A 13,468-nucleotide genomic window follows, 5' to 3' on the forward strand; every position below is an offset into this window, starting at 1 on the left:
AGTGCATTACCGTGGAGCAAAATCACTCCCTCCGTGAGTAGCCCAGGCCATTTTCTCTTTATGAACTTGCGTAGGCTGCGGAGTGTCTGAAAGTACAAATCACTATTAGTGGATCTTCGATGACTATCGGATCTCGGACGTCAAAAAAGACCGTGAGCATCACCTTGCCGACTGAGGGCACAGCTTATAAATTCTTATGTGGAGGCGGCGTCACTACATACGCGTTCCATGAAGAACCTCTATTTTATCCCAAAGCGACATATGCAGATTTGAACCGGATTGTTTATTACAATGTCTCGTACCTTTTCATTTGAATCCCTTGATATTTATCTGAATCCACAACCTTTAAATATGTGTGATTTCACGTGTAACAGACATTTAACCGCATGTTTTTGGTATTTGGCTGGAGGACCTCTCATTTTTTTACTTTTCTTGCGAGACTGGCAGTTTTAGCACCACGCAGATACCTCGGCTTAATCGGACTGTAATTAATTTGGACCTGATGGCTTTACTAGATGGTGACTACTAGAAAGAATGTAAGAGCCAAGCGCAGATTGTCTGTTACATAGTTTACCTGTATATAGGTTAAGAACAGAGAACCCATAACGATTCTTAGAATGAATGGCCCAGAAAAATGAGGAATCGCAGTGCTGTACAACACGTCTGGAGAACAAGTGAATCTCTGCATTGCTGTAACACTTTGCAAAGGTTCAAATGGCTCTGAGCACTATGGGACTCAACGTCTGAGGTCATCAGTCCCCTAGAACTTAGAACTACTTAAACCTAACTAATCTAAGGACCACACACTCATCCATGCCCGAGGCAGGATTCGAACCTGCGAACGTAGCGGTCTCGCAGTCCCCGACTGAAGCGCCTAGAAGCGCACGGCCACTCCGGCCGACAACACTTTGCAGAGCGCAGGTATAGTGTCGTGAAATACCATACGAAGCCGTGCTCCGCGTAGTCTTTTATCATGCTGCTGCCTTAATGCTGACTGAGGGAAGTGACTCCAACAACAGGCTTAAGTACAATTTTGAACATGACTATTGCCCCCCTGGCATGTTTGTCTTACTTCAAATGAAAATTTTAGTCACATTAAGAACAGATATATGTACCCCCAAAATTGTTGTGTGGATATAATCCAAAGTGACACGAGACAGTAATTTTAAAGGTAAATTCCGTTTGGGACAAATAACGTGAGGTAGCATACGGTCAGGGAGTTGAGCTGCATTTTGGTAATCTCCTCACAGCATACTGGTAGCCATCTGTTCCATACTTACTTAAGTCAAACTTTCTGCTTTACCGTTGTCTTCAGACTTTCCTAATATCATCGTATGTTTCACTAAATTGTACTGAAAAGCATTTTACAAGTACAAAATTTGTAACTTAAAGTGTGGAAATGACATTTGTTGAAAACACGTGAAAGAAATCACTCATTTCACTATAACTGTTACTTATGAAGTACTCTCCTTGTATAGAAGTGCTTGAAACATATTATGGACGTTCGTTACGCTTTGCTACAAATGATGGCATTTGGTCGCCACATCTGTCATTTGATAAGAAGTAGCAATCTCTCTCTCTAATAAAACCTGCTTGAAATGAAACCCTTTCATAGTTGAAAGAGTCACCCACCATAGCTAAATTGTTTTATCAGGGCGAATAATGGTAGCATTAGTAATGTGACAGACTGTTGAAAACTAAGACCTTACAGAATGAGATTTTCACTCTGCAGCGGAGTGTGCGCTGATATGAAACTTCCTGGCAGATTAAAACTGTGTGCCCGACCGAGACTCGAACTCGGGACCTTTGCCTTTCGCGGGCAAGTGCTCTACCAACTGAGCTACCGAAGCACGACTCACGCCCGGTACCCACAGCTTTACTTCTGCCAGTATCTCGTCTCCTACCTTCCAAACTTTACGGAAGTTCTCCTGCGAACCATGCAGAACTAGCACTCCTGAAAGAAAGGATATAGCGGAGACATGGCTTAGCCACAGCCTGGGGGATGTTTCCAGAATGAGATTTTCACTCTGCAGCGGAGTGTGCGCTGATATGAAACTTCCTGGCAGATTAAAACTGTGTGCCCGACCGAGACTCGAACTCGGGACCTTTGCCTTTCGCGGGCAAGTGCTCTACCAACTGAGCTACCGAAGCACGACTCACGCCCGGTACCCACAGCTTTACTTCTGCCAGTATCTCGTCTCCTACCTTCCAAACTTTACAGAAGTTCTCCTGCGAACCATGCAGAACTAGCACTCCTGAAAGAAAGGATATAGCGGAGACATGGCTTAGCCACAGCCTGGGGGATGTTTCCAGAATGAGATTTTCACTCTGCAGCGGAGTGTGCGCTGATATGAAACTTCCTGGCAGATTAAAACTGTGTGCCCGACCGAGACTCGAACTCGGGACCTTTGCCTTTCGCGGGCAAGTGCTCTACCAACTGAGCTACCGAAGCACGACTCACGCCCGGTACCCACAGCTTTACTTCTGCCAGTATCTCGTCTCCTACCTTCTGTAAAGTTTGGGAGGTAGGAGACGAGATACTGGCAGAAGTAAAGCTGTGGGTACCGGGCGTGAGTCGTGCTTCGGTAGCTCAGTTGGTAGAGCACTTGCCCGCGAAAGGCAAAGGCCCCGAGTTCGAGTCTCGGTCGGGCACACAGTTTTAATCTGCCAGGAAGTTTAAGACCTTACAGTTTGGGAATTATCCTACAATTGAAGCTGGTGTCATTAAAATTGATGACGTGATGGAGAATCGAAATCCCGTATTTCTCGCGGCAACTCATTAGTTGCTCTATCCCCTCCAGTCTAGCTTCCGATTTTAATTCGATCGAAGAAGCGTTGCACAGAAAGATCACATTTGTCGCCAAGCCTCAGAATAAATACTTCATCATACGTCAACAGGAAATCCCCTAAGTTTGCTCATGAGCGAAATTTCAATATCTGATTACGATTATACATAACACACGACTGTTAACAAATGGAAAAGATGCCCCTTGTCATGTTTGACAACCGATATTACCACTACAGATTTCTGTCAGGATTTAGACTAGAACTATATTGTCTGAGTTTTCGACGATTAACAAATTGGAAAGAAAATTTCGGTACTGAATGTGAACATATAGGATGTTTAAATCAGCATGTCATGTTACTTCCATAGCCCTGCAAATTGTGGAGGTCAATTGTGAAACATTTCGTCACAGAGTAAAGTAGTTCTGTTTACTACACGCATAGATCAAAGTGCTATATCGTCAGAAAATGAAGCCGATGTTACTTCGGAATCGATGGCAAATAAATGAAAGAAAAAAGAAAAACTCAGTTGTGTGTAAGAAATGTAGTAAGGGCCTTTATTCTCCACAACAAAATAAGCGTGCATGGGTAAAACGACGCCAGTAGATTGAAATAGCACTGATAAGCTCGCAATTACCATTATGTTCAAGAAATAACGCTTTAAATATTAGGTACCTATCGCTTAGGACGTCATAAAAAGTTTTATTTGGTGACTTAAGAAGTAGAGTGTGAGATTTCGCCAACATGAACGCGTAAGGTTAAAAATTCCAAGCAGGTGCCGGAACAACGATAACGAAAAACAACGCTCCAGCTGGTAAAACGTTACGAGAGGCAATGCGCGTTCTAACTTCAATGTGAGTGTTGCTATCGCCTAACGCGAGAGATCGTGAGAAATTACGATCATGGAACAGCCGATCTGTGTAACCAATGACGGAACGGTATTTGCGCTTCGATCGCGGCTGATACATTTAGTATTTAACGCAACAGCTACCTTAATATACTACGTTATAGAGAGCAATGAGGCTGAATTTCCCTAGAAAAATACTTCGTTTGAAGGGACAGATTCAGTTATTTTCGTCACATTGTGGCATTTCCTACCTCTTCCTCTCCTTCCTGCCACTTCTCATAGCTCTTTCGTGTGCATTTTAAAACCCAAGCTGACTAGATACTTTATCTTGTTGTGGTCCATACCACCAAAGCTGAAAGTTGTCTATCCTACAATCTTGGTAACAACAGTGTCGGTACATATATTTCACTTTCAGAGGTGTCAAAATGATTTTTGCTTATAACTTTCAACCCGGTCGTTTCTGGACCGCATTCCCTTTTGTCAAGTTGATAAATTTACCTTTCTGCAAGTCTGTAACATTGCGGAACCTCCTTATATATGATGCAGGACTCTGGATTCAAGTAAACAGAAAGTAATAGAAAGTGAAACCATGAGCTCTCAAGCTAATGTAGACCTGCGGCTATGCTACCGGTCAGCCTATAACCACACACAATATTAAATATTCTGAGTATTTGGCATCACCAACTAACAGCCAAACTTTCTTCTTTCACCCTAGCCTAGACCTCGGATTGCGCTACAAACCATTCATTCGCCATAACTTAGCATCCGCATAATTAAGAATATTTCAGCATAAATAGCAGGAAAATATTGTATGTATCAATAAAAGAACACCTTCACGTAGCAAGAGCAGATAATGAAGGAAGGGCCGTCAACACAACTCGAGTTATTCGTATCATTCATTTTCTCACCGAAACTGAGTTTCTTATGTTAAACGAAATCTTCAAAGAAACAAACGCATGCACGTGGCACGCCTGTACAAATAACCACAGTACGGCAAAAAAAAAAGAGTTGCGCATTTAAATATCTGTATTAGATTCCTCGAAGCTACAGGAGGACAGAAGTTCTGGCAGAAAATCGGACTACAGAAAATGATTAGAGTCTACAGGTAGACACATCACATATGTAATTCGAAATGTCATGTCCATCCATTCCATAACACAGTAAACAAGCCGGAAATACTGCGTGCATTCGAGACACGGAAACCCCTTACGAAAAGGGACATGGAAACTGAGGTGAACGAAGTACGCAAAATAACGAGAAACATTTTCGATGTTAAGCTGACAGAAAAGTAACACAGATTATTCTCTAGCACAAGCAAACAGAAGATGTCAAACCTAGAAGCAGATGTCAGAAAGAAAGTATAATTGTGCAACTACATCGGCACGATACCAACAACGCTCAACAACAGAATCGTGGCATATAAAAAAAAGTGGTCAAGTGAACAGTAGCATGGACCATACGAGTCAAACTTCACATAAAACAAGCACAAATGGATACAATAATGATTGGATACTGACACGTGTACGGGGACAAGACGCGCAATTGGAATGTGAGGTCAGAACGGAGACTCAGAGAAACCAAAGAAGAGAAAAAATGGAGAATCGTGGAAAATCTGAAAGGAGGCAGAGTGCTTTGCAAGGTTCTAAACTTCTTCGATGGAAAATATATAGGATCAGTTTGAGTCAAAATCTAAATGTGAAGGAAAGTCTATTTATAAATTGCGACTAATTCACATTTTATAGGCTCATTTCAGTATCTAGTTAACAGGCTTCCAATGGCTGTGTACAACTTGACACAAAGTCACTGCAAAAATCTGTTCTATACTGTGACGTAGGGTGTGGACGGCCGCATTTAAAGTGTAGCCAAATTTCAGTGTCAACGAAGACCTTTAGCTATAACCTGCAGACTGCCATAATTTGCAACGTAATAAACATGTTCGGTAATTCGCGTTACAAACTCTTAAGACTTGTAGAGGGGGGAGTCATTACATAATATTTTGAGTAGGAAGCTACGCCCACAAAACTTACCGTTTCCGTTCTACGAGAGTTTACTTTCAGATGTTGAACTCATCCACTTCTGCTTGAGGAATTAGGAGTGTTATATTAGAGTTATTAGGTAGTATTCGAAAAAGAGACATAACGAAACATCGGGTTTATCAGTTAAGGAGATTTGTTTACATTAGCACTTTAACGTCACTTGTTTACGTTATTCCAAAACAAAACGAACCCAGCATAGTGTACGTACGGATGCATTACAACAGCCGCTCGATGTGGCCACTATATACGTTGTTACCGACAAGGTGCTTAAGAAGCATGTTCTGGTATACACTCTCCAGCCGGCCTGGTGTCTCTTCACTAAGTGCAGCGGCCAGAACTCGTCCCAGCAAATATTTCTCTGTTTCTACTGGACTGTCGTAAATGAAATGCCGTATACTACCCCACAAGAAGTAGCATACGTCATCCTGTTTGCCATGTTGCATACAAGGACAAGCAACTCTGAGGCTTTTCTTTTTCCTTCGGCAGACGTGGACGCATTACACACCTGAACCGTCGTAGAACGGAAACGGTAAGTTTCCAGACATATGTTATTATTCAGAATATTATGTATTTACCCCCACCCCCCTCCCCTTATAAATCATAAAGCCCGTGACGAGAGTTTCCGAACATCGTGTATATTTATTTGGCTTGTTGAGAAGCAAGCTGTGAGATTATGATGCTGTAGAGAATTAGGGGGTTCAGAGAACTCAAACCCGGCGCCAGGAGCGCGTTCGCAGAGGCGACCCTCTAGGCAGGTGGTGTACGTACCGGTGTCTCGCACGTGCACGGGCCCGCAGCGGGCGAGCAGCGGCAGCAGGGCCACCGGTAGCAGTACAGAGCGCAGAGCGGGCATGTCGGACGACTGGTGGAGGCGCGGCCGGCCGTCGCTATATAGCGAGAGCCAGCCAGTCCACCGGCCCAGCTGCCCCTCCACTGCCGCCACGCCGGAACACTTGTCACTATTTGCCACAGGACACTGGCGCGCCCGCACGCGAGCGCGTTAACGCGAAACTACTTCTCAGAGGCGACCCGCGGATTTTCCTCCTTTACGCCGTCGCAATCCGTTTCCCCAAATCGTGCTTCACTTCCCGGCGGATCAATGCCTACCGGCCCAAGGTAGGCCTGGTCTACGAAGGTGGCTAAAGCCGTCGTCACAAGGGCGAGCCAGCTGAGGTTGACGTGCACGCTGGAGGGATATCCAACGTCACGAGGCACAGCGCGGGGCCAACGAGATATACGGGCCCTGCACCGAACTCGTGACCTCGCACTAGTCGGCTATCAAACTTCGTGAACGCTCGTGTCTGAGCAGGGACCACAAGAAATCAATGTTTAACTGAAAAGGTACCCACTAAAGGTCTTAATTTTGCCGTGTGCTATCGAGAACTTGCACGCGTTTAAACACACAGTCAAGAATTATTAAACTTGTGTGGAACAGTTACTCGTTCCCCGTCGGAGACGGCTGCTGGCACTTGTGAGACGTGCAGTGTCAAGTGCTGCGACCTACACGCCACGGCCTGTCTTTATTACGGGCTTCGACACAGTACCGACGGCACACTGCACTAGCTGGTTAACGTGATATTACGTCCTCAGCGCTCTCCAGCGGCAGTTGTGGGCATTTGCTCACAAACCATACAACTTGTTCACGAAACTGCATGCGTATAGAATTAAAAAGCACATTTCCTTTCTTGACCATATGATTTTCTGTCTGTCGTATACATAACTAAAAAGTTCAGTATCCGTGAAAGTGTAAGAAGAGACACATGAAAGATTCATGTCCACTCAGTAACGCCATCACCTTATAACACTTTACCAAATCGAAGAAACTCACCACTTACAGAGAGCGAACTTATATTTACAGGTTGGGAATCAGTCTGCTGTTGTTTGCTGACGATGCTATGGTGTACGGTGAAGTGTTGAAGTTCAGTGAATGTAGGAGGATATAAGATGACCTAGACAAAATTTGTAGTTGGTGTGATGAACGACAGCTGACTCTAAAGGTAGAAAACTGCAAGTTAATGCGCATGAGTAGGTTCAAATGGCTCTGAGCACTGCGGGACTTAACATCTAAGGTCATCAGTCCCCTAGAACTTGGAACCACTTAAACGTAACTAACCAAAAGACATCACGCACATCCACGCCCGAGGCAAGATTCGGACCTGCGACCGTAGCGGTCGCGCGGTTCCAGACTGAAGCGCCTAGAACCACTCGCTCACCAGCGGCCGGCGCGCATGAGTAGGAAGATCAAACCCGTAATGAAATGATAATTAAATCAAGACCCTAATCTGTCGACAGGCGTTGATGTACATTAACGGGGGCAGTTGAAAACGTGTGCCACGAGTGGGACTCGAACCACGGATCTCCTGCTTACATGGCAGACGCTCTATCCATCTGAGCCACCGACGACATAGAGGATAGTGCGACTGCAGCCATTTGTCCCTTGCACGCTCTCTGTGAGACCCGCATTCCCAAGTTTATGTCCACACACTACACTCGTAGTGCCCCTGTCCATTACTCTCATTACTCGTGGCAGACAATCTTACCGAGTCCCGTAAGAGTTCGGGCAATGTGTGTGCATACAACACAGAAGAAGGAGGTCAATGGCCGGTTAGCCTTAACTATATGAAGAAAAGAAGAACAGATACCATCTTCATATAGTTAAGGCTAACCGGCCACTCACCTTCTTCTGTGCTGGAGGCACACGCTTTGCCCGAACTCGTACGGGATCGGTAAGATCGTCTGCCGCGAGTAATGAGTGTAATGGGCAGGGGCACTACGAATGTAGTGTGTTGAAATTCAGTTGGGAATGTGGGTATCACGGAGAGCGTGCAAGGCAGTCGCATTATGCTCTGTGCCGTCGGTGGCTCAGATGGATAGAGCGTCTGCCATGTAAGCAGGATATCCCGGGTTCGAGTCACGGTCGGGGCACACATTTCCAACCGTCCCCGTTGATGTATATCAACGCCTGTCGACAGCTTAGGGTCTTGATTTAATTATCATTTCATTCTAAGAGAGCTGCATGGTCACCGATGGTATATATTCTTTCGGACATGTCCGAAAAAACAGACACCATCATACAAACCCGTAATGTTAGGATACAGCATTACTAGTGTTTTGCTTGACTCAAAGCGGTATGAAATGGAACGAGCATGGGAGAACTGGTGTAGGGAAGGAGAATGGTCGACTTCGGGTTATTGGGAGAATTTTAGGAAAGTGTGATTCATTTGTAAAGGAGATCGCGTATGGGATGCTGGTGCCAACTGTTTTTGAGCACTGCTCGAGTGTTTGGCATACACACCACGTCGAATTAAAGGAAGACATCGAAGCAATTTACAAGCTGGCTACTACATCTGTTACCGCTAGGTTCGAAGAAAACACAAGTGTTACGGAAATGTCTCGGGAATCCAAACGGAAATCCTTGAAGGGAAGGCGACTTTTTTTCGAGGAACGCTACTGAGAAAATGTGAAGAACCGCCATTTGAAGGTGACTGCTGAACGATTCTACTGCCACCAATATATATGAATTTCCGTTTTTCCTTCTGCTTGTGAGTGGAATACGAAAAAATATGACTAGTAATGGCACGGGATACCCTCCGCCATTAGCCGTACTGTGGCTTGTGGATTGTCGATGTAGATGTAGATTTACATAAAATGCAGTATAGCGCAAAATATTTCTGTTAATTTCATAGGAAAAGTCACACAACCTTTTGGAAAATGATAAGGTGAAAATAATAATGATAATGTACATCAGGACGCGTACCCGCTACCGCCCCACCCTCAGTTGCACCATATGTGGCCTCAACCAACGACGCTATGCTGAAACACTGCATCTAGTGATGTTACATTACAGTCTGCCAAAAGCTTTAGTCTCCGAAATTTTATTAATTTACAATAATTATAACAAATCAATAAGAACGACACGTTTTCATGAATCTCCAGTGGGTCGTTGCCTTAAAATGCTTACTCTCATAACACACGAGTTTTAAAGCGATAATAACTAAATGCGAAAATTCTTTAAGCGCCAGTACGGCGTTTCCCGTCAATATATTAAAACAAATCGTACCAGTAACTGTTCGTTTTAGAGACATTAAATTTACTGCTGCTTAGAAATGGAATATATTCATAATGTATAAAGTGGAATGAAAGCAACACCGAGTATAGGCATCTACTGAAAAAGATAAATGCAGTATGGGATCTTCCTTTCTGTTTGTAACGTGGCCAGAGTTCTTGCTTGCTATTGGTTCTATTGTCGGTGACACGTTGCCGAAATATTGCTCAATTTATTTTGTGTTTCACGTGACGGAATGGCTCCTCAATGTGAAATGGCAGGAAGCGACGTGACAAAACTTGTACAGCGTCACGTCAACGCTGGTCAACTCGTGTCGTGTTCCGACAGCTTAAGTGACGAACGGACCGGAGTTCCCGATGAGTTGCGTTCCTCCTGTCTGTCTCCGGTACTGTCGCAGTCGACGAGCAAATCGGAAGTCGGCCGCAGGAAGAAGTGGACGCGATATTTCGTTTGACAGAAGCGGAACTGTGGGCGGATGCGGTTAAATGTCGAGTGCCCAGGAGTCGCCGAGCGCCGTCCAGTTATCTGGAGTGTGACTGGAGGGGGAGACAGAGAAACAGGACGGCCGCCCGTTGACGAAAGACAATGGGTGGTATGTCGCACTAAGTGTTTTCAGTGCACTTTACGTCCCTTGTAAGGAGGTGCTTACGTCGAACTTTAAAGAGGCACACGAGCTCTTCTTTCAAAACGACACTACACTTTTCCTGAGAGTCCTTTCGCATGTGTGATGGAAAAAAGAAAACCGTTCCAGATACGTCTTAACAAATGTCCTCTGAATGACAGTCTGCTGGAAAGACGAAGAACAGAGAAATTATTTTCTTTTCGAGAGGGTTGTAGCTTCTGTATCAGTTGCTTCAACTTTAATAACTGTAGAATTATGTTTCCTTAACCCTAGGTTATTAAACCCTCGTCAGGTTTAGGGTTGCAGCTGGTACCAATTTTCAGTTTCTGCCAATCTAATTTAGTCAGTATGGGGTATAACACACGACGCTTTGCATTTATTTTGTATGTGTTATACCACTGGAGAACTTATAATTCTAATAAACTGGTGCATAAACCATAAATTATGATTTCCTTTGAGTAAAATAATGAGTAGTAAAACTTACGATAGTTTCGTAATAACATAATGTTCCATGGTTAATTCAAGTGTGGAGATAAATATTATCTTTCATTTTTCCTCCACGAGATTAAACATCGGTATTTCTCATTCGCCATGTAGTTGCTCAGCTGCTTACCATTAAAACAAGGCTGGCTCTGTTTCTCTTAGTGTGCATACAAAGGCCATCACGAGACGTTTTTGCATCTAGTAATCTATCTTCAGGAGTAACAAAATTTGTGACATCCTAAAACATAGTTATATATAGAATTTATTTCCATTAACCCATACACTTTATGCCAAAAAGTTCAAAAGGTAATTGTACCTTTAAAGACTTTGCATCTTCTCTGCATTTCTAATTGCTCTTCTCCCTAAAGCCTTCATACACACACACACGCACACACACACACACACACACACACACACACACACACACACACACACAAACAAACAAACAGATCAACATATAATTGTATAGAAGTGATGGAAATGAGGAGGGCAGGAATCACGTTAGCGCTTGCGTTGCAAGAAAAAAAGCAAAAAAAAAAAAAGCTGCCAAACTCGCGATATTGGAAGAACTGAGCCGTGACCAGCAGTATTCTAAGGCAAGGTGTGTCTATACACTACATTCCGTGCACTTTAAAAGTTTCCACAATTGTTGTATTTTTCGGCTGCAGATATATTCACGAACTTAAAGAGACACTGGCTGAAGACCTTCTTTAGTGTGACACATACTCGTACCTATGTTGCCTAAAATGTTACACGAAAGTAATTTTTTTTGTTCAAAGTACGCCATACTGTACAAACGAATAATGTTAGGCAAATAGCTAAGGCACAATACATGCCTTCAGTCTGCACATTATCGCCGGCCGTTTCAGTCTGGAACCGCGCGTCCGCTACGGACGCAGGTTCGAATCCTGCCTCGGGAATGGGTGTGTGTGATGTCCTTAGGTTAGTTAGGGTTAAGTAATTCAAAGTTCTAGGGGACTGATGACCTCAGCTGTTAAGTCCCATAGTGCTCAAAGTCATTTGAATCATTTGAATTTCCACATTATCACTTTGCTTCACGACATGAAGATTACGCCACTCGTATTCTGATACGCCTGCGTCTGAAGACGAACCTGCGGTGTTCATGATGTATACATCTCAGTATGCGACATTTTAACTTGCCGTGACTTTTATTGAAAGTTGTATTCGCTGATGGCCAAAATAGTCTAGTGCGGCTTTTAAGCTTTTATAATCAGCTTTGTAATGCTTCAGCGTCACGTTTGCCGTTCTCGCGCTGTTATTAAAGTTTGACAACGATACACTGTATAAGTAAATTCAGGTCACTCGACGGAATTCATTGCCATTCTTCAACTACTTATAGAGCCCATTAGGATTGATGCTGTCTCTGTGGTGTAATAGCACTACACAATGTGATCAAAAGTATACGGACACCCACAAAGACATACGTTTTTCATAGTAGGTGCATTGTGCTGCCGCCTACTGCCAGGTACTCCATATCAGCGACCTCAGTAGTCACTAGACATCGTGAGAGAGCAGAATGGGGCGCTCCGCGTAACTCACGGACTTCGAACGTGGTCAGGTGATTGGGTGTCACTTGTGTCATACGTCTGTGCACGAGATTTCCAAACTCCTAAACATCCCTAGGTGAACTGTTTCCGATGTGATAGTGAAGAGACACGTACAGCACAAAAGCGTACAGGCCGACCTCGTCTGCTGACTGACAGAAACCGCCGACACTTGAAGAGGGTCGTAATGTGTAATAGTCAGACATGTATCCAGACCATCACACTGGAATTCCAAAATGCATCAGGATCCACTGCAAGGATTATGACAGTAAGGCGGGAGGTGAGAAAACTTAGATTTCATGGTGGAGCGGCTGCGCATAAGGCACACATCACGGCAGTAAATGCGAAACGACGCCTCGCTTGGTGTAAGGAGAGTAAACATTGGGCGATTGAACAGTGGAAACCCGGCCGGAGTGGCCGAGCGGTTCTAGGCGCTACAGTTTGGAACTGCGCGACCGCTACGGTCGCAGCTTCGAATCCTGCCTCGGGCGTGGATGTGTGTGATGTCCATAGGTTAGTTAGTTTAAGTAGTTCTAAGTTCTAGGGGACTGATGACCTTAGAAGTTAAGTCCCATAGTGCTCAGAGCCATTTGAACCATTTGAACTGTGGAAAAACATTTTATGGAGTGACGAATCACGGTACACAATGTGGCGATACGATGGCAGGGTGTGGGAATGGCGAATGCCCGGTGAACGTCATCTGCCAGCGTGTGGAGTGCCAACAGTAAAATTCGGATGTGGTAGTGTTATGATGTGTTTCTCATGGAGGGGGCTTGCACCCATGGTTGTATTGGGGGGCACTATCACAGCACATACCTACATTGATGTTTTAAGCACCTTCTTGCTTCCCACCGTCGAAGAGCAATTCGGGGATGGCGACTGCATCTTTCAACACAATAGAGCACCTTTTCATAATGCACGGCCTGTGGCGGAGGGGTTATACGACAATAACTCCCCTGTAATGGACTGGCCTGCACTAAGTCCTGACCTTAATACTATAGAACACATTCGAGATGTTTTTGAACGCCGACTTCGTACCAGGCCCCACCGACCGATATCGATACC

At 44.4% G+C, this 13,468-nt stretch overlaps 1 protein-coding gene across 1 annotated transcript in view; it reads right to left on the minus strand.

Annotated features, from left to right (window-relative positions):
• LOC124605636 (membrane-bound alkaline phosphatase-like) overlaps positions 1-6,583 on the minus strand; it is a 199,344-nt gene extending 192,761 nt beyond the window's left edge. The window contains exon 1 of the mRNA XM_047137454.1: positions 6,436-6,583. Coding sequence (XP_046993410.1) covers positions 6,436-6,520 — 85 coding nt within the window. The 5' untranslated portion in view covers positions 6,521-6,583. The remainder of the gene's footprint in view (positions 1-6,435) is intronic.
• Positions 6,584-13,468: the final 6,885 nt, after the last annotated feature.

This window comes from Schistocerca americana, chromosome 3 (assembly GCF_021461395.2).
Source record: "Schistocerca americana isolate TAMUIC-IGC-003095 chromosome 3, iqSchAmer2.1, whole genome shotgun sequence".
NCBI classification, from domain to species: domain Eukaryota; kingdom Metazoa; phylum Arthropoda; class Insecta; order Orthoptera; family Acrididae; genus Schistocerca; species Schistocerca americana.